At 45.1% G+C, this 26,707-nt stretch overlaps 2 protein-coding genes across 2 annotated transcripts in view; one reads left to right on the top strand and one right to left on the bottom strand.

Annotated features, from left to right (window-relative positions):
- The window catches only part of CDC40 (cell division cycle 40), a 35,169-nt gene extending 34,031 nt beyond the window's left edge, over positions 1-1,138 (top strand). Inside the window, exon 15 of the mRNA XM_031610810.2 lies at positions 101-1,138. Within this exon, the coding sequence (XP_031466670.1) occupies positions 101-278 (178 nt within the window). The 3' untranslated portion in view covers positions 279-1,138. The remainder of the gene's footprint in view (positions 1-100) is intronic.
- Positions 1,139-7,514: 6,376 nt separating this feature from the next.
- Positions 7,515-26,707, bottom strand: part of METTL24 (methyltransferase like 24) — a 44,991-nt gene continuing 25,798 nt past the window's right edge. Inside the window, exons 4-5 of the mRNA XM_031610804.2 lie at positions 26,149-26,377; positions 7,515-8,331 (exon numbers count right to left, since the gene is read on the bottom strand). Coding sequence (XP_031466664.1) covers positions 8,017-8,331; positions 26,149-26,377 — 544 coding nt within the window. The 3' untranslated portion in view covers positions 7,515-8,016. The remainder of the gene's footprint in view (positions 8,332-26,148; positions 26,378-26,707) is intronic.

Here is a 26,707-nt window from a genome sequence, read left to right as displayed (position 1 = left end):
TAACTGGGTGAAGCTCTATTCTGTTCCTCAATATGAAGTGTTACAATATAATGCAGTCCTTGCACTTAATGCAACTTGTATTTTAATCCTTTTAATGCAGCTATGTGATATCTGGAGATGCAGATGGAAAGCTTAACATCTGGGACTGGAAGACCACAAAACTCTACAGCAGAATAAAAGCACATGATAAAGTCTGCATTGGCGCAGTCTGGCATCCTCACGAAACATCCAAAGTCATTACGTGCGGCTGGGATGGTCTCATTAAACTGTGGGACTAAAGAGGCTGCTGCAAGGATCTGAAGTTGTAAGCCCTGAGATGTGAGGTTGGAGTGAATTCTGCTGTAAGGACAGGTAGACATTTTGTGATACAGCTGTTGGCAGCTGGCTGTATATAGGCTCTGAAAGTGGGAAATCTTCAGAATGCTTGACTCAAAGGATCTTGTTCTAAGCGCAACATCTGGCTATGAGAATGTGAAGCGTGCAGCATCAAGTGTTAGTTTGTCCTGTCACCTTCTGTGCAAAATACTCTTGTAAAATAAAATAAATTTAAGAAAAACTATTTTTGTGGCTCTGGCTGTCAGAGATGTGGGGAGTTTAAAGAGAAAACCAGCAATTGTGTAGTCTTCTTCCTAAGAAGAAATCTTTGATACCTGCTGTGACAGAGCTGGAAGTAGAGCATTTGTTTATGTTTTTCGGATGGTATTTTATTCTCCCTAAAATACTTCTACCTTTCTAGAACACAAAATCAGTTGCTAATGATGTCTGTCAATTCACAGTAGAAATGAAGAACTAAGCAGAAGCATACAGCCCTCAATTAGACTGTATCAACTGAAGCCTGTATTCATAAAATCTTGGTTTAACAACTGCATCATGCTGATTGCCAAGTGTCATCGTTACAAGTACCCCTCAGTTTCCCTGTCAGGGTTGGGTACCAGGTGTTTTTCTCTTCCCATTTGCTGTTAAGTTCCAGTAAGCATGACATTAAAAAACGAACAAAACAACAAAGTGGGTAGGTTGTATTATAAGTTCCACGCAGTTTGTGACAATGTACTGTATATACATGCCACACTTTCTCCTCTTTAAAAGACTTATTTTTAATAAATCATTTTATAAAGAAACTTCTGCTTATCTATCTTCATTCATTTCTTCCATCCACCACTGTCCATGTGAAATATTTATCATTTGGCATTTTAATTCTCAGTTTTAATAGAATTCAGATAAGCTCATTTTCTTGCTCCGTTCATACAAAACTAATTTAAGTTGGAAGGAAGGGGGAAAAAATCCTTTTAACACTGTCTGCTCTTCTTTTGAGACTCTAATAGAAATAAAAGCATGTAACAAATTTATCCATTGACCGGTTTTAATTACAGTTTTGAATTACGCTCCGTTGCTTACTATAAGTCAACAGCTGCTCATCAATTAAACAAAAGCAAAGGATTAATGGCTATAATTAGTAGTAGGATGGGAGATAAGGCATTTCAGTAGCTGTGATGAAAAGAATCTCAAACTGGAAGGACTTTTTTCTAAGACTTTGTTTGTATTTTAAATCTGCTGTTCTGGAAGGATTGATTAACAAGACTGTTCTCTCAAAGAGTACTTGTTGAAGTTAGGCCTCTATGAGTGAGCTTGGAACATAATGGATTTTAGACCAGCTGCCTAAAGCTGCATTTTAGAGTCTTTCCACTGTCCATTCATGCCTTCAATATAATTGCACCAAATTTATGTTTTTTCCATTTACTTTCCCATCTCAGTAAACACAGGTACCAGAAACACATCAAAGACTTTTCACAAGAGGAGCTCCAATTGTATATATTGTCCAATATCTCCCACCTGTATAAGTGCCGGGGCTGGAAATGTGGAAATGGTAGAATTTAGAGAGAGCAAGGAGGTAGTGAGTGTCCTGAGAATCATGCAAGGAAAGAAGAGATTGTTCTTCTTTCTGGACTGGTAAGGATGTGAGTAGGAGTGAGCTGCTGCCATGGTGTTTCTGAGCTGGGTGTTGAGCTCTGATGTCCCATGTCTGCTGCTTAAGGAGAAAATTGGCTAAAATAACTTAGAATTGCAGTTTTTTTTCTTTCAAATACATTTCTTAAATGGATACCGAATCCTTAAGGTTGGAAAAGACCTCTAAGATCACCCAGTCCGACCCCAACCCACCCCCACCCTGCCCACTAACCACATCCCTCAGTGCCACACCTACACGTGTCTTGAACACCCCCAGGGACGGTGACTCCACCACCTCCTTGTGCAGCCTGTGCCAATGCCTTACCGCTCTGAGAAGTTTTTCCAACCTGAACCTCCCCTGACACAACTTAAGACCATTCCTTCTCATCCGAACGTGTAGCTGCGTGCCTGAACATTAACAGCATGTAAGCATAAAGAACTGGGGAAGAAAAGAGGAAATAGAGCAGATAATATACAAAACTTTCAAAGCAATTTAACTCCCCTATCAGAAACATCTTTCCCAAATGCTTAAAAGCATTTAAATGACAGTAGACACAAGTTTTGGCTCTGCAGCTCATATTGCATTGCTCCGTTCATCACCTTCCCAGCAGTACTTGATTCATGTGCGTGTGTATGCATAAATAAGTGTATGAAGTCATGTAGTGGTGCACTGTCTGTTGTCTCTGGGGAAGAAAACCAAGAAGCATTGACTCAATAAATTCTGGAGTTGATGAGTTAGGATTGAATGTCTGCAACAAGCCTCAGATCAAAATTCCACTGGAAACTTTCAGATAGATCAACTCCTTTGTCCCTCGCTGTTGGTCACCCTGTTAATCCGATGTGGAATTCCTCACATCTGCATTGAAGCCTGCAGGGAGAATTTTTATGAGGATAATTCCTCCCTGTCAGCTGTAGAGTCAAAGACTCCAAAGCTGGCGGCGTCAGCAATTTTGCTGTGCCTGGAAGAGGCGGTGGTGTCTGCGTGGTGGGAGTCCAGACTTGTTCTTCCTGCAGCCACCTGGGAAAGGACTTCTGGCCGAGCTAATAAGCTCCAATTGTGTCCTTCTCTTTGCCTCTCAATTTCATGTTAGGCCAGAAATTGGCCTGCTACAAATGTTGGCCAGAACAAGTCTAGACATACCTCTGGGCTGACAGCCCATGGGCAGACAGAGCAGGGAAAGGCCCTAAGCAGTGTCCCCTAACACCAAGCAAGTCCAAAGGGGCTCCCTGGGGGCTGAAGCCTGTTGCACTACCAAGGAGGAATACCCAGGAGTTGGCACGTAGGGCTGCAGTGACAGCACTGTGGTTTTGTCCCTCTATCACGCATCTCTAACTCAAGGAAATGATGTGGCGATGTCTTGCCACTTATTATTAAATACCAAATACTGTTACAGCAGGGGTTTGTGAATAGGTGAACTATTGTCATCATTGCTGAGTTCTGCCTTGGAAACCTGATTGTTCTTCTGGCCGCGTGCCACCTTCCTCATGGACTTTTTCTCATACGTGAGAGGGGGGAATATCCCACGTGTCTCGGTGCAGCTTGCCAGTAGGTGGGAAGGCAGTCTCTCTCGAGACAGATGGTCGTGGCATCTGTCTCATACAAAGCCTACAACAGTCCCCAGGAAGACAGGGCTGCACATTCTTTGCCCTCATTGCAAGAAGCAAACATCTGTATTAATATGCATCCAGAAGACTCCAAGATTGCCTTGGAAAAAGCCAGTGTTTAGCAAAAAGCAGATGTTCAACACACCATTTAAAAGTGTGGTCTTCAAAGGCTCATTTAAGCAGTAAAGCCTTGCAAACCTGACAGCACAGTACCACTGTGTGCTTTCCTTCTTGCTACCAGCTGGTCGTTACAGAACCTCTTTTCTCCTGGGTAGAAAGGCTCTGTGCAAGGAGCAGCCTGTGAGAGGCACAAGCAGGGCAGGGTGGGAAGCTTTGCTCACAAGACTTTAAGCAGTTGAGTCTATTTACCAAAAAAATCAGCTGACAGAGTTTGTGCCCCTGGGGACTACTGAAAGACTTGCTCCTGCAGACTGACTTCATTGGCATATACTCAAAATTTAAGTTATATTTTGAAGTAAAATAGATTTTTACTGCTAGGCTAGCTGATTAAAATTAAAACAAACTAATAAAAAAACCCACAAAGCCACCTGCACCATTGCTGCCTTGCAGCACTTGGAGAGAACTGCCTGAGGAAGGGCTCTGTTTGCAGAAGCTCCCTGCAGAGTTGAAAGCTCTTACAAACAAGTTTAGATGATGTTCACCCAAGCGTGGACATGAGGTACCCTGGCAGTCCGACCTCAGAGCCGCTTGTTACCTGGTTACGCCACAGAACATATTTAAAACGTTCTAAACGTGGAAGCACTGGGCCTTTGCAAGCCCCTGTTAACTCACTGTGCTTTGCACCACTGGGAGACTGCTAAAATCAGGTGTTATTGCAAATGTGCTGGGTTTGTCCTTTGGGCCAGGCTCAGTCCTTGGGCTAATCTGAGAGATGTCAACACTGAGCTGTGTGCCCTCTGGTTTCAAAGGAAGAAAACAACACAAATCCCCCGGGGAGTGATTTCAGCCCTATGAACCCTGCTGGGCTTCCCGACCACTGACAACCACACAGACACATCTCTGGGAGCTGCAGAGCCCCCCCAACACCATCACCCCATCACCCCACAGCCACCATTGCTGTAATTCACCACCTCAACACTTCCCCTGTGGCATGAGTGGGGTTTGGTGGAGTTTAAACTCTTATGAAGTAATGCTAAGAGAAAACAAACAGAACAACCAGCCTGCACTATAGCTGTGCTGTGAGCACAGAGCTTACCTTCAGCAAACTGCTACAAAAGACACGTGTACGGTGGAAATCCAAGAGTAAGGAAGTTCACAGTCTGAATATTCTTTAGTTGCTACGGAGAGAAGCGTAGATGTGGCTCTGAATGTGGGTCAGCTCTGACCTTCCACCACCACTGAAACTCAAGTCAGTTTCTACTGACTGCAATTAAATGTCATGTTGTGTTAACGAGCGGCCAGAAATCAGGAGTGACTTCTTACTGAGTAACCCTGAGGATCCCTTCAAGGGCAAGAGAGCAACTAATGAAGCTCCCAGAGCCAGGGTTCTGAACTAACCAGATGGTCTCAGCTGTGAATTATTCACCAGAGAGAATGAGTGCATTTTCTTCAGGTGTGCGACCAGGTGCTGCCTTGCTGGCTGCTGCCAAGAAAGGCCAGACACGTCCCATTTATGCTTTTGTCAATCCTTCAGAATTGAGGGGTGCTCCTGATGAGGTTGGATATTAGAAAAAATGTCTTCTCAGAAAGAGTGGTGAAGCAGTGGCACAGGCTGCACAGGGAAGTGGTGGAGTCACCGTCCCTGGAGGTGTTCAAGAAACATGTGGATGTGACACTGAGGGATGTGGTTAGTGGGCATGGTGGGGATGGGCTGGTTGGTTGGACTAGTTGATCTTACAGGTCTTTTCCAACTTCAAGGACTGTGCTGTAGAGCTCAGTACATCATATCCTCCTGATGTGTTCCCACCCACTTGATGACCTCTGCAACGTCCCCCGCTCCCCCAGAGCTGCTCCTGTATGCACAGGGTTCCTCTCTGGGGCCAAAGCAGACTGCAGTGTGTGACAACTGCAGTCATACAGCATTTGCCCTGCAGCAGTGCAGCTCAGAAGCCACCACATTCCTTTTACATAAAGCCCAGCCATAAAGAAATAGGAGATGGATTCATTAAGCTTTGCTCCTTTAGGTCAAAGAGGCCAATAAAAGCCAACGAGTGGGAGCACAAGAGCTCAGAAAGGATGGCTGTGCTAACTCTGCTTAGAAAGGCACAGAGCATGAAATGAGAGCTGTTCCCTTTCCTTATAATATCGCATAACTGCCATAGGAATGATAAATTGCTTTTATCTATCCTGCATCTTACATAAGGTTTCTTTAATTGCCATAGTTATTGGAATTTTTGCTTTCAGAAGATGTATTTGCTAACGCCTAAGTTGCTCCTGATGCTACTTAGTACTCCTGAGCATAGACTGGGTGAGGATACACAGAATTCTGACCTCAGGTCCCAAGACAGACCTCCAGCCCTTTCCTGCAATTTCCATATACAATGAATTTACATTTCTTCTTCAGGGCAATACATGATGAAAGGTCTGCAACCCTTTGGAATTTTAACACCTAAAAGAGAACATAATTTGGTTTTTAATCACTATGTAACAGTCTACCAGTCTGAGTACTCCATCACTTACCAGGAGGAAAAGCCTGTGCTCTACAGCTCCAGCCTATGTTTTCATGCTTCATTAACGAAGCAGAGCTCACACTGGGCCTTTTGCCATTCCGTTATTTGAAGGGTGGAAGTGCAGCCATTCCCTGATGAGCTGTCTGACTGTTCCAACAAGCAGTAGCTCAGTTTAAGAGATGTGACACCTTCACGCATTTCAATGGCTCTCCTTAAGGCCCTGTGTTGTTGCACAGCCTCAACACTTGGAGAACAAGGGTTTGCAGTGTGGATGCCACCAAAAAGGCATCTCCTGCTTGGAGTGCTTTGCCCAGCAGCTGGGCTCAGGAAATCCAAGCAAGCAGCAACATGGCATCAATTCCAGCAGCTCTTCCCTTGGATTGTTCTGTGTCGCTGCAGGAAAGGGACCAAGCACACTGATACCAGAAAACAAAGCAGTACTAGACATGTCCTGCTCTGGGTGTCCCTGCTTGAGCAGGTCTTGGACCAGATGGACCAAGAGGCCCTGTCAACCTCAGCCATCCTGTGGTTCTATGTTCCTAGCCCTAGGAGCTTTCCAACACAAGGTGGCTGGATCCAAGCTGTCCTTGACTTGGGCTGTCTCTGTGCCTAGGAATGGTACGGGAAGGTCCCAGATGGCCTGAGCCAATACAGTGCCAGGGATCTCATTAATGTGACAACCAGGCAGCCATACCCAGAGCCTGTGCACACCTCCTGCACTGCTCCACATAGCACACAGTAACAGCTGGGAGCACCGGCAGGCCCAGTCTGTCCTCTGTGTCCTCCTCCTTCTCTGGCTGAGGTGTTCAGTGCACACAAACCCACAAAGGGATCCCTTAGAATTAAACTCCAGTTCAGAAAATCCCAGTGCCACTAAAGTGGATGTGCTGGTATTTAAAAGGTAGTAAAAATGGGACCGGAGAGGCAATAACTCACTTCATACAGCACAACAAGGCACTGTCAGCAGGGCTGAAAGGCAGCAGATTGAAAGCCAGCGTGCAGTTCTTAAAACAGAAAGGGTCTGACATTTAACCACAAGCTAACATTTCCAATATGTGATTTGGAAGGCTGATACACATCTGAGTGTGTGAGGACACAGAACTGACCTCCACTGAAGAGATTCAAACCCTCTCCAGTTTCACAAGTCCTGCACCACCCAAGCCCTCACCATTATGGCAGGGGGTTTTGAAGCCTCTTCCAAAGAAACCCAAGGTCTGCAGCCACTGTGGCCAACACAGATGCTCAAGGCCTGACTCGTTCAGGCATTTCAAGCCCTGCAAAGAACAAGAAAGACATGAAAGAGGTGTGATCTTGTATTTCAATGCAAAGTTTAATGTCAAAATTATTAATTAAAATAATAATAAACCACCTGCTACATACTTTTTAGCTCCCTCTCATTGCTTAGCTTTCTAAGGAAATGGCTGAGCCAGGTTGTTGGGAGCACCCTGCATCCATCTCGCATGCCAGCGCTCAGAGCCCACATGCAGAGCAGAACATGTCCCTGTGTTCCCAAGACCGGAACCACCACCTCTGCAAGCATCCATGTGCCCCTGGAAGGGAGAGAGGCAGGGCCAGGGAGGTCCGTGGGAAGGAGCCAGGAGGCAGCCAGGTGCAGTGCTAGAAACGGCACTGTGGAACTTCACCTGAACTAAAAACAAGCCAAAATGACCAGGTTCCACTTTCAGCTCTTCTGACAGTGTTTAAAAACAAAAGCCAGCCCATTCCACCAGCAGTCACTGTATACTTATTTGGCAACTTCAGCCAGTGACTCTAAGGTCCTCTTCAATAATGTTATGGGACAGATGGCTCACAGTCACACGTCGTAGATTCCTTTCTGCTATTTCCATCTTGTATTCACCCAGCTCAGTGTGTAACAGCTACTGGCGTTGAAGGCTTCTTTTTTCAGAAGCATCTGTGGTTTTGATAAGTCTTTGTAGGTATGGAAAAGCCTGAAGTCCTTCAGCTCCAGTTCTCGGAGCAGACTGTACCAGTACCGCACCACAGTGCTGTCATTGCCGCTGACCTCAAAACCAGGCCAGTGGATGTGCACCTCAAAGACCAGCTGCCCTATCTGCTCAACAACATCCTCCAGGATCAGGTTTTCCAAAATCTTCCACTCTGCGCTCTCCACATCTGCCTTGAGGACGTCAATCTGCAACAAAAACATAACTGCTATATGAAAATGGCAGGCTTTGCAGTTATTGTCATAGAATCATTAAGGTCAGGAAAGACCTCTAAGATCACCTAGTCCAACCAACCAGCCCATCCCCACCATGCCCACTAACCACATCCCTCAGTGCCACAGCTACATATCTTGAATACCTCCAGGGATGGTAACTCCACCACTTCCCTATGCAGCCTATGCCACTGCCTCACCACTCTTTCTGAGAAGAAATTTCTCCTAATGTCAGCAAGATCCAAAGCCAGGCTTTCCCAGTTTATTATACACATAATTGCTCTCATGTATTTAAAGATAATATTTTGTATTTAAATATAATTATCTCAGAACACATGGCTAGGACAGACAGTGCAGTACATGAAGCTCCATGCCTGCTTGCTCGCCACCCTTCTCTGCCTGCTCCTCAACCTGCCTCTGACACCTGGTCTGAAAAGCTCTGTACTTGAGGCTGATCCTACAGCCAAAGTGTGTTATTGGCCCTTCACAGATCTTGTGGCAGCACTCATTATATTAAACAAAGACATCGATGCCTTACTGTTCCTTATTTCTCCATTACAAAAATCCTGTAACAGAGCAACATTTATTCATAGTAACTACTTGCACCACAGTAAACCAGGGTCCTCATTGCCAGATGCCACGCAGTGCACGCATTGATGGTTCCAGTCCTGAGGATCTGACAGTGCAGTCAGTGCATGAGGAAGCAGTGACTGCACACAGCAAGCACATGCCAGAGAAGGGCAAAGAGAAATGAAGGCTCTGAGCAGCACAGGTCACAAACCACCCACTGTCAAGCTGCTGCTGGCAGTTCCTGCAGCATCACGCTCAGCAAGGAGGATGAATTCAAGGGAAAAGTATGCAATGACTGCAGAGATTGATGGGCAACTCCTCTGAACAGTAAGGAATGTCAGGAAAGATGTCATGGAAAGAGTGCCTCAATTGGATTTTAGGCCATTATTTACTAATGCAGTAGTATATTCAGAAAACCAACTTCTCACAGCTCAACATATGTACAGGTTGATTTTGTTTAGAGATGAGCTGGGGTAGGGGCTGTATCTTCTAATAATAAAAAGAATGTTTCATCAAAATATCACACCTGGTAAGAAGCAATGTCCTGCAGAGGTGCACACGAACTGAAGGGCACCTCTCCCTAGGACAGAGCAGGTGCAACTCCCTGGGGAGCATGGTTTGCCTGCACTGGTTCCACCTGAGCTGCTGTTTGTGCCCATCTGCTCACACTCAGAATCTGTCTGAAGTAAAAACTGAAGACTTTACTTAGAGTCAAGAAGAGCATAAAAAGAAAAAAAAAATAAATTGAAAAATCGGCAGAAATGTTACAAGTCAGCAGGCAGGCCCCACTACAGCTGATGAAGTGCCATTAGTGAGCTGAAGCAGACTCTGAAGAGCCTGGATGTAAGGGCACAATAACACAGCTGTACACAGAAACACCACTGTTACAAGAGGCTGCACTTACGGCGCTTCTCTGGGGGACTACCAGGGGTAAGAAGACAGAACTCAGTCCAACCAACTGCTGCTGCTTCCTCCCTGAAGGCACATCAATATTCTTCAAGAGTCTAACACCTAGGGAGCGAGGCTGGAAGTAACTTGGCCTTCCACAGGCATGTGCTGCTCAGAGGATGAAGGCTGCCTTATGCAGCTACGTTGCTTCTCTCTTTTCTTTTTCTTCCCTTAACTAGGGAGGCCAGAGAGCAGGACCAAAACCACGCGGCCAAAGGAAATTAGACAAGTAGTTTTAAGAGTAGAGCAATTCTCAATTCAAATTCACCATAGTCTTAGAGTTATGGAATCACAGAATCATTAAGGTTGGAAAAGATCGCTAAGATCATCTAGTTCAACCATCAACCCATTCCCACCTTAAATCAGTGGGTTGATTTTGTCACTCATGGGGACGATGAAGCAAGGCAAACCCACTACACAGTGAGTCCCAATCTGCATCAGAACCAACCCAGTGAGCAACATGCTAGTGGTGGAGCTGGACACAAAACCTAACCTAACCCTAATCTTACACAGCAAAAGTTAATAACAGTAACTGTGTGGGCTTCCTACACAGCAGGTCTCACTTTATGGCAGAAGTCCTGCAGCCCACCTGGGCCTACAATACAAGCACTGGCCACACCTGGATGCACAGAGCTCTGCAGTCTGTGCTCCCTGATGGCCCAAAGCACAGGCCAGGGCAGGCAGAGAAATGGAAGGAGAAGAGCTTAGTGCCTCCCAGCTGCAAGCTCATAATCCAGCAAAGGGAAATGAGACCCAAAGGCAGACTGCTACATGTGGTCGCTTTCACCTTCCCTTGTTCTCCAGGTGGCCCCAGCTCTGATCTACTGAGACAAACAATGCTCACAGCCATGCCAGGCCTCAGGGGCTGTGCTCCCTCTACCTACTAGTCCTGTGAGGCTTCAGTGGGACAAGCATCAGCTGGAAACAAAACCCTTCAGCAAGGTCCATGACTACATACTAACAGCACACTGAGCTGCAAGGATCTGCTCATCCACGCTACATTGTGCCTCCTCTGTTCTGACAGAGGCACGGGGCTGGTGGAAAATGACTGTGGGATCATGGAAATAAAGCCTGTGTTGTGACATATGGGGAGGACAGACAAAGGTTGCACAGCCAACATTAGCTCTGCTACTTCCTTGCCCGACTGCAACTAAGAGCCCATCAGCACGCCACACGTGGGGCAGTGAAATGGTTTCCTGTAGTGCTCCTCTGGGTTCACCAGCAGGCTGAATGCAAATGATCCTGCTCATGAAAGTCAGCTGAGACCTACTTCATGGTTGAGCTCACTTGTTTCCCTTTATACATTTAAATCAGTTACTTATTTTTCAGATAGCAACGCATGGCTCTACCTGCAATGCAATTTTGAAAGTACTTTTGATCCTATGTGGGTGCAATTGCAACACTTCAGAAGCCACACATTTTTGTCTCTGATACTTTGGCAACTTTGACTAATAAATTATTCAAAATTCCTCGGGGTGGGGGAATGGTAGGGGAAGAGCTGTGAATAAATGTTTCTAAGTGTTTGCTTTTGTTTTCCCATGATCTGGCTTTATGGTATGACATCTTTTTTCTCATGGCAGTTTCCTCCACTCATCATCCCCCCGGTTTGTTTGCTTTTTCTCTCAAGCTTCTGGGGCCGACCAGCAGGCACCCTGCATGCACTGCATTCACAAAACTGATCCAAAAAGCAGCTGCTAACCAATGTGTCTGCAGGACAGAGAGAGCTGCCATGTACTGAAGTGATCAGAGAGCAATAGGGCACTGACAGGAATGTGCTGGAGGAACACAGCAGAGGCTCTTTGAGGCTCTGAATACTGTGAACTACTCAGAAGCCTGGAAGAAGGCTCTGTCTGTACCACAACCTCCTGTGACTGCCTTCAGGACACAGTGCCCACCTCATCCCACAGTTTCCACTTTCTGCTGCAGATGGGGTACAATGAGCATTGTAACAGCTTGTGTCAGAGCATCTGAGCACCTAACAAACACATCCTACTAGCACCAAACATGAATTTTATGAAGAGGTATTTATTTCCTCCCAGCAATAAGAAATGGACTCCTAGTAAGAGAAGCACTACCATCTCCAAAGCGTGCTGATGTGCAGTGCCAGTGAGAGGATTACCACACAAATCCCTAAATGCAGAGCTCCAGTTCACCCAAGAGCACAGCTAGAGTCAGCTCTGAGGGGAAACCCAGGGGTACATGCCAGAAAGAGAACTAAGACCTGTGGTGTGTTATGGCTTGGGGTGGCCATTGGCTGCCTGCAGGCTTTGCACACTGCGGCTGGATCCTCTTATCTGCCACAAATGCTCTGTCAAAGACAGAGAGGTTTGCTTGTCATCTTCCAACAGAAATGGGTCCTGGGTCACTGTCAGAAAGACTATGTTAGGCTAGCAGCCTTTGGGGTCACACTCCCCCCACCTACATTTCTCTCCTTTAAAAAAAAAGCCAATATCAGATCTCACAAGAATGAGCTGTGTACCTCCATGGTGTGAGATTTCTCCTGCTCAGAGAATGAAATAGCTGACTTTTGGTGCAAGGACCAGGAGTGGCCTCCCATAACCCACCACCACTGGGTGAGGGGCTGGGGAGAGAGCAGAAGTGAAGGTGGGGGACAGAAACAGATTACAAGAGTGATTACAATATATTTGTTCTCTTTCTCTGTTTCCAATAAGCCTGTCTGCCAAAACGTGAGCAATTAGAACTAAGTAGCCTATCACTGAAAAGTAAAAAAATGTGTCTTTTTAATCACGTTTTCTCCATACTTAGCTCCCCTGTAAATATACCGCAGCACTGCACCAGTCACACTTGAGGAATAAAAAGGCCTTTCCTCATGCACAATCAAGCATACAAAACAGCTGAAAAAGAATGTGTTTTAATTAGTGGAAGTTACCACACACGGTATGAGCACTCATTTCTTCTTTCGGGGTAATGACTTGTTACGACTGTGCATCATTTCCCAAAGTGGAAACCAGAGCTCTGTTGGCCTTCATCATTTCTGAAACACCAGGGTTAGAGGGATCTCAGCTCTGTGGTGCCCCGTGGGCACATTTGAAGCTCCCCGTGGAGCAGAGTCAATCGAGAGCAGCAGCCAAGGAAGCAATTTGGCCACATTACTGCTAGCAGCAGCTCAGCACAGGGAAGCAAAGAGCAGAGCAGGGGAGCACAGAAGCGCTCCATCCTTCTAAATCACAGCTCTCAACTAAGGACCACACCAGCAAAGAAACAACAGGGTTCCCTTTCACTAAGTGCAAGTCTGTATTCTCAGCAGATAAAACTCCAAAGAACGTGCTGTTTGAGCTCCTGACAGACTGGGCATATTTTCAAGTACCTGTTGAAGGTATTAATGCAAGTTTCTGTACTTGGGTGTCTACATCATTCTTTGTCCTTTTACACACTACAGAGGTGACTGCCCCTGAAAGTAATTCACAAGACACACAGCTCATGGAACAGCTTATCTTTTCTCTAAATTGGAAAGATATGCATTTGATGGGCGGGCTGTTCAGTGGACAAAGAACTGGCTGCAGGATCAAGTCCAGAGAGTGGTGGTCAGTGTCTCAATATCTGGATGGAGATGAGTGGTGACCCACTCATCAATGCTGGGGCTGATACTCTTCAACATCTCCATCAATGACACTGACAGTGGGATCAATGTGGGAGCACACCCTCAGCAAGTTTGCCCTGCTGAAAAAGACCTGGGAGTTCTGGTGGATGAGAAGCTGGATATGTGCCACCAGTGTGCCCTCACAGCCCAGGAAGCCGAACATATCTTGGGCTGCATCAAAAGAAGTGTGGCCAGCAGGTTGAGGGAGGTGACAGGCTCTTTATCAGGGTCTGTGGTGACAAAACAAAGGGAAATGGCTTCAAGCTCAAAGAGGGTAGATTTAGATTGGATAAAAGGAAAAAATATTTTATGGTGAGGGTGGTGAGGCACTGGAACAGATTGCCTGGAGATGTGGTTGATGCCCCACCCCTGAAGACTTTCAAGGTGAGGCTGGATCAGGCTCTGACCTGATCTAGTTGTGGTGTCCTTGTTCACTGCAGGGGAGTTGGACTAGATGATCTTCAAAGCTTCCTTCCAACTCTAAGGATTCTGTTATTCTATGAACACCTGCAGGGAATGAAGGCGAGCTTTCTGGCTCTGCCCTTACTGCTCCTCTGCAGCCTTGGCAGTTAAAGAGAAACATTTTCTCCCCAGTTTCACTGATGTGCCTCCATGAAATTGCTGCAAAGCAGGGGCAGGACATTAACAGACACTTTATATTTACTGCATAAACTGAAATTCACCTGGAGGATACATTTCAAAATCACGTCACAAAAACTTAACTAAATTTCTCTGGTGGCCACTTGTCAATACAGCAAAGCTTGCTCAAGCAGTGCTGGTCCCAGGCAAGCAGATGTACCCAGGGGACCCAGTAAAAGCCATCACTCAGAGCACTGAGTGCTCAGAGCCCCAGCAGCTCTTCAGGACATGGTCCCATGTCACGGTGACATGCTCCCACAGCCTGTGGATGACCCAGCACTTTTGTTTTCTACATCTTCCAACGGTTTCTGATGCCTGGACATTTCCCACACACTCACTCTATCTAGAAGCAATTTCCCTCTGGAGACTGATCACAGAAGACGAGACAATCCATCTCCCCAGCTCAGCCCAGCCAATCCATGTCACTGACTTCAGTGGACAGGCAGAGAAGGGGCCTTTTAGCTGGCAGGAATTTTTCCACTGTCACTTCAGCAGAGGACAACCAACTGCCACTGATTTAGGATACCAGGATGGGCTGAAATCTTCTCTCCCTACCTGCGTTTGATCAAGAGGCTGCCACATTTCATTTGTGGCCTTTCAATCATTGCAAACATCTTTTTTACTGTGAAATTAATTCTCAGCAAATTCCCACCCTCGCTCACACAGGCCCCATACCAGCCAAAGATGTCAGCTCACTTGGTAATCACTTTCTAGACTTGAAATACACATGTTCCAAAGCCTGAGTTGATTTTCAAACAAGTCTGATGGATTTAGATAGCATTAAGCTATAATGACCTTAAAGCTAGAGCTACTGTGCTGAACATCTTGTCCAGCTTGCTACCCAGCAAGACCAAGGCTCCTATGCAGTGACCCAAAGACTAGGATTACAAACCCCAGCACAGAGCAGGCTGGCACCACACGTAGGCAATCCTGCCACAAACACCTTCAGCATCTTGCTTCTCTATTTCTTTTATGGAAAATAGGAGACTCAGGGGAGATCTCATTGCTCTCCATAACTCCCTGAAAGGATGCTGTGTTGAGTGGGGGTTGGCCTCTTCTCCCAGGAACAGCAATAGGATGACAGGGAATGGCCAGAAGTTGCACCAGGGGAGATTCAGGTTGGATATTAGGAAACATTTCTTCTCAGAAAGAGTGGTGAGGCAGTGGCACAGGCTGCACAGGGAGGTGGTGGAATCACCATCCCTGGGGATATTCCAGATGTGTAAATGTGGCACTGAAGGATATAGTTAGTGGGTATAGTAGGGGTAGGTTGGTGAGTGGACTAGAAGAACCTAGAGGTCTTTTCCAACCCTAATGATACTGTGATGCTGTGAAATAGAGAACAGCTTCCACAATAGGCAATGGGAAGCTCCCTGCTTGCTCTAAGTGATGCCTCCCCAGAGCAAACAGGTCACCGTGAAGACATGGAGGCTTTGTAACACATCCCCAGCAGCGAGCTCCTTGACTGCACAGAGCAGCAGCAGTTATCAAGTGCAGATCCCTGTACTGTGCTACAGTTTCTGATTTGCATAGTTCTTCCACCACCCTGAAAAGATCAAAACACTATCTCATCAAGTCCCTCAATCCCACAGCTCAATTGCTGAAGTGGAGAATTCGCACAAGGCAGCTCCAGAAGCCCAAATCTTAAATTATTTACCAGTCTGATCGTCAGCAAGAGTTCTGCCCACCAAAGCTTACAGACAAGCATTCTGAATATTGCAAGGATTTCCCCAGCAGCCAGAAGTCCAGGCTGGAGGCACGTCTGCTCCACACACAGCTCCAGTCGAGCACACAACTTCCTTTGTAAGGAGTACATCCGTCCATCCCACCCTGCAGGGAGCATCCCCTGCTCATCCCCGAGCCTTTGAAGTGCTATGCCAGACACTGCTGGAGGCCTGTGGGAACGGATGTGTGCTCAGGGGAATAAATACTGTACGCCAGACCCTCCAATCTCACCACTGCCTCAACCATCTTGGAAAGTAAATGCCAGGAGGAGCAAGAGCTCCATGGTGCCAACGTACCTCTCTTCTCCTATGGTTAACACAGAATCATAGAATGGTTTGGGCTGGAAGGAACCCTTAAGATCACCTACTTCCAAACTCCCTGCTATAGACAGGGACACCTCCCTCGAGACCAGGTTGCTCACAGCCTGGCCTTGAATGCTTCCAGGGAGCAGACACCCACAACCTCACTGGGCAACCTGTCCAGTGTCTCACCACCCTCACAGTAAAGAATTTCTTCCTAATACCTAGTCTAAATCTACCTTCTTCCAGTTTAAAACTATTTCCCCTTGTCCTATCACTACCTGCTCTTGTAAAAAAAGTCCTCCATCTTAAGGAGGATAGTTAAGTTTGTCCGGCTGTCTACCCCTGCTGTTTGCTTGCAACAGCAGCAAAAAGAAAGGAGCACATTCCTGAAAACATGAGGGGCAGAAAAAGGAATGTGTTGGACATCCTACTGTTACACACAAGGACATTAGCCTTCATCCGGGTAGTGGGGAAGAATGAATGCTGCTGAGGCTTTCATCCTTAGATTTCATATTTTGGGGACTGGTAGAAAGCCTTAAACTGATGTCAGGTTAAAACTGAGACCAGAAGGGGTCCAGGCACGAATGTGAAAAGATGTCCAGTCCTCAAGAAACTGTAAGCAGTGACAGAGCAGGGGGAAGAGGCCACTAGGAGGAATTTGGGACAAACGTGGGGAAAAAAAAGTTACATATTTTAGAGAACTCTTAGCTGCTCTGGATAGGATGCTTATCTAAATAATCTGCTAATGTTAATCAACAAATCATGAGAAGGATGGGTAGTGGAGAAAGACCAGGTTGCTTATAGTAAGGAGGCTGCTCTCAATTCTCATAAAGTCAGGATCATGTCGCAGACTGTCACTCTGAACAGACACTCTCCAACCTGCCTGCATTAAATCAGCGCCAGTTGATGCTACTGTAGCTAAATGAACACAGCAAGTCTGCTGGGAGCACAAACGTGGGACTGAGCTTTGCAGGTGTCTCGCATCTGGCACCCCTTGTGATGCTGGGGCAGGGCACCCTGTTTGCTGAGCAAAGCAGTGGGAGAAAAGAGCTGGCACTGCCCAGAAGCAACAATAATATGCTTTGAGAGTTGCGGATTCTGGTTGCTGTTGTTTTTAAAAGAAGACCTGAATAATTTGTTCAGCATTGAAATACTTTTCATTGCAATTCAGACACTGCACTAGCCTTTTTCCTAGGGGAAGAAAAGGCTATGGGTTGCATCTCATCCAGGCAACGCTAGCATTTAAAAGATCTTCTCTCCATGCCTGATAATTGCATACTAAAACAGCACCTGCTCCCTAGAAACACCAATACTCCTATCAATATCTTGAGGTCTGGTGGAGAGAATTTAAAAGAGGTGAAAAGAAATGCAAGAGGCCTGTACAGGAATGCAGATGATGTATTTCTAGCACATGATGCAGATGGTGAGAGAGGTGGTAAGCAGTAAATCACCAAGCAAAGACTTTTGCTTGCAGAAATATGAGGTTGTCAGGAGCATTTCTACTTGCAGCCAAACTCTTCAATCTACTTACAATGAAAATACCATATGCAGCAGCAGCCACAGCTGACTAGGCAAACAGAGAGCAATTACTACCTTGATTTCATTATCACTGAAATTAAAAAATACATGCATCCAGGATACAGTGTATCAGGAGCTTGAATATTGCTCAGGGGCAAGTCTGATGAGGTTGTGGAAGGCAGAATCTCCTCACGCAGCTGGAAACAGCTGTACCGATTCAATTGCCATTACTTTTCAGCAACAGGAGTATATCCCCTAATTCATTGATGCAGAATCATCAATGTCCACACACAAACAGGGCTCAAACTGCAGCTCTGGTGTAACTCCAAGGAAATCAGTCTTGTTACACTGCCAGTGAGTTGGGTCCAGCATATACAGATACCACCTCAGTGAGACAGAATGTGTGTGTTACAGGCACAAAGCCTCACCTGAACTCATGAATCAAATTACAGAGCTAGAGGCAGATGCATATTGTTGGATGACATGCTTTCCAGCACTCTGAGCTTTTGCTTTAATGGATGACTTTAAAAAGGTACTACTTTACATTTTCAAGCTAGCTTGCCTGATGTTATCATCTCTGGTGCTCTTCCTTTCAGCATAGTGATAACAGAGATCAGCGTGTAAGCCATCTGCAGAACTCTTAAGTCTGGATCTCAAGACTTCTCAGACAGATGCTGAGCACACAGCTGGGTTTGAAATCACCACCACAGCTTTTCACACCCTACAGCTTTCCTGTTGCCATAGCCCAACCTAACCTCTTGCATTCATTCATGTCTTTCAGATCCCACATAGAAATACCAGGCTGGCCCTGAACAGACAAAGAATAGCTAGAGGGGATTAAGATAGAGAATTTTTAAGTATGCACTCACTCTCTGTGCCCTACTGAAGTCCCCTTGGCAACCCCACCACATCTGCTTGCACTGCACTGCTTGCCCACCACACCACTCCCGCTGCACAGCAGCAAGTCTCCACTCCTTATCCCCTCTGCTTCTCCTGGATCACTTACACACGCACACATTATCAGCATAGCTCAGGTCACATCTGCTAGTATTTTCTTACTGCTTTCTAAAAACAAAAGCCCAGATACACACACAGTGTGTATGTCACTACAGTAGAACAATGCTGTTCACAGCATTGATAAACTGACTTTCAGCAATCACCATCCTATAGCAAATACAAAACTGCAAATTGTTTTCTTAATTAAAAGCAATTCCAACTTTCACAACTGAGGGCTGCTGAGATAATTCTCCGTCAGACAGAAAAGTGGGAACTATGTACTGTCCTCTGGGTGCTCCAGTAATTTAATCTGGCTCAGATGAAAAAGAAAGTGATTCTTGCAGGTCTGGAGAATTTCTCAGTGTTTGACTCTAATGGAATTTTCTTACACTTCAGCACTTACACTCTTCTTTTGATGACATTCTGAAATGTAGTTATTTAAGAAAAAGAGAAGAATGGGAAAAGGGAACTGCCTGACTCAGCTGGGCTGTGCCTCTGTGATACTGCGGCAAACCACTCAAGGTGGGATGCACCTCATCCAGCTTTAGACAGGTAAACCCAAAGCAGCTGTCCAAGCTGCCTCTAGAAACCACAGAAAGGAAGATGACCTTCTGATGGGCAATTCAGGATGTGCAGTTCACACCATTCAGCCTGTTTTAAGCAGCTGCCTTTGCATGAGATGATCTGCAACTTAAGGGTTTGCCTTGAGTTTCCTGAGGAGCTCAACAGTTGTCCAAAGCAGGCATGTAAATTAGTGGAGATAAATTCCACACTTCTTCACCCCTCAGCAGGTCATTTATTTAGATTATAAGCTCTTACATGTATGGTATTTTGTCTGCTAGATGCAAAAGGATCCTGTGCTAATGTGCGTCTTTCTACTTCTGCAAGGAAGCAGCCATACAGTAACAAAATGGCATGAAAAACACAGGCTCTTTCCTGTCAGAGGATACTTAGTTTGCCTGCATCTGCATGATGCAATGATTCAAGAGATCCGGTCCCATTTGGTCTTCTCTGACACTACACTAAATGGAGCAGAGAGTGGATGTGAACTTATGCTCCCAGCCCAGTGCTTTGAGCAGAGCCATCTATAGTTGCAGTAGCAGAGGCCAAGAGGACACAGCTCTGAGCTCCTGGCTCCTCATCCTGAGCTCAGGGCAGAATCAAAAATTCAGAAGACTGTTCTGGTCCCTGTAGTCCCAAGGAGCACAAAGTAACAAGCAGTTGCACGGATTAGATTGCTCCAAAACTTGACAGTGGGCTTTTCCCAATCTGGGGAGTTAATTTTTTGTTTTGTTAAAATCCAACCTCTGTGCGCAATTAACTTGTTGTAAGTCTTTTTCCTGGGCTTTTATTTTGTATTTATTGATGTAGTACTAACAGAGGTGACTTAAAATCAAAATGGTAAACCAATTTTCTTGAATCTTTGCTCTTCTACACCAATTCTCAAAGAGCTGAAAGTACAGCATGAAATAGACTCTGCAGTACCTGCTTTAGGAGATGAAGCAAGGGATAAATCACTTACCTAGGAGGAGATGAGGCCATTAATCAGTATGGCTGCAGGGTGTAAAGTTTTAAAGCTGTGTTGAGTATTAAATATCAGGTGAAAGGGAAAAGGTTTTTACATTTGAAACCTTTAAACTAAGTCCATTCTAAAACATGAAACGGACATCTGTTGGCCAGGTTGTCACACAATCCTTCATGCAGAAGCCAGTGTAACTTAAAGTCTCCAAATCAAAACTGGTACTTAAAGATCTCTCTGCGTTTCTTTTAATGGCACAATATGGTCTTTTTTAGACAATTTGTTCACGGGGATTTGAATGGAAGGAGTTGAAATAACCTTACTGATAGCAGCACACAAAATCCAATCAGCAGAGATTCAGAAAAAGGCAAGGCAAACTACTACTGAATTAAGAGCTTGCACAAATGAACATGCATGATTGAAACAAAAGAGAATGAGCTCTCTTTGCTTTTGCAAGATGAGTAAGAAACTGGCTGGATGGTTGGGCTGAGAGGATTTATCTTATCTGGAAGTCAGTTAGAAGCACAGGGTCTATACTAGGATTTATCTTGTTGACATCTTTATCGGTGATCTGGAGGAGCTGATGAACTTCACCCTTGCCAAGTCTGTGGCTAAGAGCAAATTGGCTGGACCAGTCAGTACGCGCAGCCAAGGGTAGAGCTGCCATCCAGAGGAACCCAGGCAGGCTGGAGGGATGGGCCAACAGAAACCCAATGAAATTCAGCAAGGGCAAAGTAAGTCCTACAGCCAGGAAAGAAGAAAGAGGCCCTGCAATAATTCGGGCTGGAAATCTGCCTGGCTGGCTGGGGAGCAGCTCCGCAGAAAGGCCCTGGGAGGTCATGGTGTAAAGAAAGCCAACAGCATTGGATGCATCTATATAGACAATGATAAACTGAGGTAAGCTCAACAGGGAGCCGAGCACGCTTGTGGAACTGGAGCAATTACCCTGAGAGGAGAGGCTGGGGGAATGGGGTTTGTTCAACTTTGGCAGGAGATGGCTTTGAGCAAGGGGAATGGTCACCAGCCTTGAGGGTCTACAAGGAAGTCCCCAAGTAGAAAGCAACAGGCTCTTCAGCAGTGCATGGAAGGAGGACAAGAGACAGCAGACAAATTGAAATTGGGGGATTCCAGATTGTATATAAGGAGAAACTTCTTCTACGACTAGGATAGCCAAGCACAACAATAACTTGCCTAGACAAGCTCTGCAGCCTCTATTTTGGAGAAAACTTGGTGCTTTCTGAGACCAGACTGCATAAAGCTTTGAGCAGCCTGACTTCAGAGCTGGTCTTTCTTTGAGCTGGCAGTTGAACTACAGGCCTCCCAAAATCCCTTCTGCCTTCAGTTATCCCACCTGAAGGGAGTCCCCCATTCAACTATCAGCTATCAAAAGGGAACAGCAGTACCTTACCAGCCCCCCACCCTAGTAGTCAGTGAGAGAATATGAAAGAGCCAGCTTTCACAAAGCTGTACTCTACTAAAATAAGAAACAAAATTTTATGCATACAGTGGCTTTTCTTCACTATTTATAACCAGTATACTATAGAGTGTCCATATGCAGCAAGATTAGTGGGAAAAAAAAAAAGATGAGAAAGATCAAGTTTTTACATCTTTATCCTCTCCCATGACTGATAAAATACTATTCTCAAAAGATATACCATTAAATTTTCAGCCTAGATTTGCATCTAGGAAACAGGACTCTCTACAGCCTTTGGAGATTATTTCAGCACTTAAAAGATTTCTCTCTTTCACAAAGGTTCCCCAAGTACTCTGGCTGCATGTTTCCTTTTCAATCTCATCTTATTATAGTATTAGATGATTCCTCCACCTCTGGGCTTTTTACACTCCTCACAGGACTAAGACTGCTGTGTCACATAGTGTTTTAGAAAGATCAAGTTCTTTTAATGCCTTCTCAAATCCACTCTAACAGCAAAAGACCTGCTTGCGTTTCTTGTCATGATAACAGTTTCCACTTCTGTTGAAGGGGTCCCAGCAGCAACTAAACTACAGCAGTTGCGCTCTCATCCAAGCCACAGTGGGGAAATAAGCCTGTGAAGTCCTTTGATGTCCTTGCACACAAGCCCCTAAAATTGCCCAAACTGCATGGTTTCTTTTCAAGACTGTGGTGGCAAGAACAGCAGGAGGTCTTGTCAGTCCCCTCTTCAACAGCCCAATCCAAAGTCCCTGACGTCAGTGGAAAAGTTCTCATTCACTTGGAGGGTCTTGGATCAAATCCCAGATCTTAAAGAATAAAAGCAAGGAGAAAAGTAGGCATTAACTTCAAATGATGTTGCTTGGAATTCCCGCCTTGAAGTGGTAACAGAGCAGCTTTGAGGGTAGGCGTAAGGATTTTTAAAATTACTAAGAATGGAATGAAGAACATGTTTTAAATTTCTAACTGAATAAGAAGAAAAAAAAAAAAGTACTTTGGAAAATATTCTGGAAACTGTTTTGAATTAGCTTACTAATTTAATCATGGGAACATTTCAATTGTATTCACTGGAAGAACGAAAATGTGAATGACACAGTTTTTACTTTGATGTCCTTGTCATAAATTGGAGTTTACTGGTGTCTTAATGCAAACAGCCTCTCAGGCTGCCCTCCAGGCAGAGACAAATCAAGTAGGATGATATAAGTAGAACAGATTTCTTTGGGTATTTCCCAAATGTGAAGTAGAGACAGGTATCCTGGGAGGAATATAGGGATGCTGCTAGGCTGTGTAGGGACAGGGTTAGGCAGCCACAGCCCAACTGGAACTGGGCTTGGCAAGGGGCAGAAAGGGTGCAAAGAAGAACAAGAAAGGCTTCTACAGGTACATCAACCAGAAAAGGAAAATCCAAGAATGCTTACTCCAACTACACTGAGCAATAATGGCAGACTGGTTAGCAATGGTCAAGGAGAAGGCTGAGGTACTCAATGTTTTTGCCTCAGCCTTTACTGGCAATTGCTCTTCACACACCCCTCAAGCAGGTGGGTCAAAAGGTGGGAACTGGGGGAGCAATGACTCTCCCACTGTAAGCAGAGATCAGGTTCATGACCACCTGAGGAACCTGAACTTCCATAAGTCTATGGATCCCAACAGATGCATCCAAGACTCCTGAGGGAATTAGCTAATATAGCTGCCAAGCCACTCTCAGTTTTATCTGAGAAGACACAGTGGTCAGGTGAAGTCCCTAGTAACTGGTAAAAAGGCATAATCACAACCATTTTTGAGAAAGGCAAACAAGAGCAGGTCCTGTCTAACCTAGTGGCCTTCTCCGATGGCATACCTGCATTAGTGGACAAAGGAGGAGCTACTGATATCATCTATCTGGACTTCGGTAAGGTGCCTTTGACATGGTTCTCCACAATATCTTTCTCCCTACATCAGAAAGAGATGGTTTTGATGGGTGGACCCCTCAGTGGATGAGGAACTGATTGCAAGATTGTACCCAGAGAGTAGTGATCCATGGCTCAATGTCAGGATGGAGATTAGTGATGAGTGGTGTCCAATAGGGGTCAGTGCTGAAATCAATGCTCTTAGTTAATACCTTCACCAATGACATCAACGGTGGGATCAAATACACTCTCAGCAAATTTGTGGATGATACCAAGCTGTGTGGTGTGGCTGACGCTCCTGAGGAACAGGATGCCATCCAGACAGACCTAGATAGGTTCAAGCAGTGGGTCCTGGAGAACCTCATGAGGTTCAACAAAGCCAACTGCAAGGTCTTGCACCTGGGTCATGGCAACCTTTACCAATACAAGGTGAGGGATGAAAAGATTTGAGTGCAGCCCTGCCAAAAAGGAATCTGGGGTACTAGAGGATGGCAAGTCTCATGTGAGCCAGCAATGTGCCCTCACAGCCCAGAAAGCCAACCATATCCTGGGCTGAATCAAAAGAAGTGTAGCCACAGGTCAAGGCAGGCGACCCTACCCCGCTACTCTGTGCTGGTGAAGCCTCATCTGGAGTACTGTGTCCAGATGCAGAATCCTCAGAACAGGAGAGATGTGGACCTGTTAGAGCACACCCAGAGGAGGGCCACAAAAATGATCCAAGGGATGGAACACCTCCACTACAAGGTCAGGCTGTTCAGCTCAGAGAAGAAAAGGCTTTGGGGAGACCTTAAAGAGGCCCATCAGTACCTAAAGTGGGGCTATAAGAAAAAAGTGGAGAGACTCTTTAGGAAGGCCTGTTGCAATAGGACAAGGGGGAAATGGTTTCAAACTAAAGAAGGGAGATTTAGATTGGATACAAGATTTTTTTTTTTTCATTAAGGGAAGTAAAGCACTGAAACAGGTTGCCCAGAGAGGTGGTTGAAGCCCTGTCCTTGGAGATACTCAAGGCCACGTTGGACAGGGCTCTAAGTAACCTCATCTAGCTGTAGATGTCCCTGTTCACTGCAGGAGAGTTGGACTACATGGCCTTTTAGGGTCCCTTCCAACTCAAACAATTCTATGACTCTGTCAGACTATGAAGTATGTAATGGCTGTACACTTGCTGGGGAAAGTCAGCTTATGACTTCACTAATGCCATAACTTTGCATAGGGGAGCAGCCTGAATAATCACAGTCTAAGAGTCATGTGTGGTGTTCACAACATGCCAACACACTAAACTAAACTCTGTGCTGTGCAGAAAACCTTGATCCCACATGTTGTGTGCACTGGTTCTGGAATGCCCTCCAGCAGGGTGCTTTCATGTCAGGCAGTTTTCACCCTGAGGGCTATAGGCTCAGAATTCATAGCTACACTCCTGTAAATCACAGCAGGTCTCACAAACACTATGTACCAGTTCATGATAAACAATCAGCTGTTCCCAGCAAGGTCTGCTATATCACAACATTCACATGCTTTTTCTGGATCAGGTCATTAATCATTTCCTTTGTGACTGATTCTTCTAAAATCAAAACAATCAATGTAAGGCATACGTCAAAGGAAAGCCATCTCTCTCTCCCCAGATGGTTCACTAATGCACAAGCTAGTACAATTACAGAATGACTAAGAAGCAGAAAAAAAAGCTGCTTTTTCTGTTCTTCTCTTCAAAATGGTTCAATCAGAAGAGATTGAACTAAAAGAAAATGCTAAAGAAAAGCAAGAAATGAACTGAAAAGGACATCTTGAATTTTATAATAACAAACCAAACACATGTTGCACCGCTTGCTTGCTTTATAAATCCTACAGAAAAGCTCTCTTTAGCTCAGGCTGCTTATTAAAAAAAAACACCAAAAAAAAACCCACAAAGACATGAAGAACTAGCTGCAGGCAATGAAGTATATTAGCATTTCAATTTATACTAGTATATCCTCTGAGGGAAAATCTCTCTTGAAAGCAACCTAATCCTGTGTGTCAGGAACTTCCTCAAATGTCTTCTGGCAATAGTTATTTGAGAACCTAACATTTCTGGTGTATTTACAGTTCCTTAAAAAAAAATTAGAAATGTTAAAAAAACAGAGTGCTGCCAATTTCAAAACAGGATGTTTTTGTTGATGACTGTAATTAGGATTAGTGACCCTGCAAACATAAACAGCCCATCCATTACTTCTTCTAATTGTTGTCACAAATATTTCTCCTCTTTGTAAACTGTGCAGCATGAGCAGTTTAGGACTCTTACTCAGGCAATAACCAGAACTTCCACAAGACTGGAAAAATGAACACTCAGTGTCACCAGCCAGCTGAAGAGAAAAGCAAGGGAGGAGAAGGAAAGTATTAAACATACAGATTGCAATTCAAAAACAAAGTGGCTCTTACCAGAGCTAGGAAAAAAGCAAGACAGAAAAGATACTCCAGAAAGAAATGCTCTGCAGGTATTTCTCAAGAAAATCTGTTGTCAGGAGATCACCTGGGAAAGCACCTGAGCTCCTGAGAGAACAAGAATCACAGGATCACAGGAAGGCTGAAGTTGGAAGGGACCTCTGCCGGCCATCTGGTCCAACCCCCTGCTCTAGAATGAAGCTCTCCAGCTTTCAAAACAGTCAGAACCATACCACCCGAATCCTTACCTTCTGATGTCCAAATTCATTCAATATTGTGCCCAGCTTCTTTGTGTTGCTGTGAAGTTTGTGTGCAGCAATGGCTGGGTTAGGATCCCTCCAGTCAACGGACAGGCGATGATACCAGAGGTGCTGACCCTCCTGGATGTGTGCTGACTTAATGCTGGGGTCGAAGCGATGCACTTCGCATCCACTGTTAGCCATGCTGATCTCAAACTGGTTGTCATCATTGCCCAGTCTACAAAACAAAAAAGATGCAATCATTAATGCTGCAAAAAGACCTACTGGTGAGTAGAACATCCTGAGGACTCACGAGCATGCAAGAAGGGAAAATTCAGCCTGTTAGTTTCTGAAGCAAAGTGGAGGTGCTGTTGTGCTGCTTCTTCAGATTTATCCATGGCACTGAGCAGAATCTAACCCTAATTCTGATGAGATTACCAGAAATAAAGCTGATAGGCTGCAATGATGCATGCTGAAGATTTGGAATAAATACTTAGATAAAGGAAATTTAAAGGAATAGAAACGGAATAGCGAATACATATATATAATATGTATATAATAATATGTA

The sequence above is a fragment of the Phasianus colchicus genome, chromosome 2, assembly GCF_987193195.1.
Source record: "Phasianus colchicus chromosome 2, bPhaCol1.hap1.1, whole genome shotgun sequence".
NCBI classification, from domain to species: Eukaryota; Metazoa; Chordata; class Aves; order Galliformes; family Phasianidae; genus Phasianus; species Phasianus colchicus.
The sequence above is the reverse complement of the archived record's forward strand: the minus strand, read 5'-3'. Positions and strand labels throughout refer to the sequence as shown.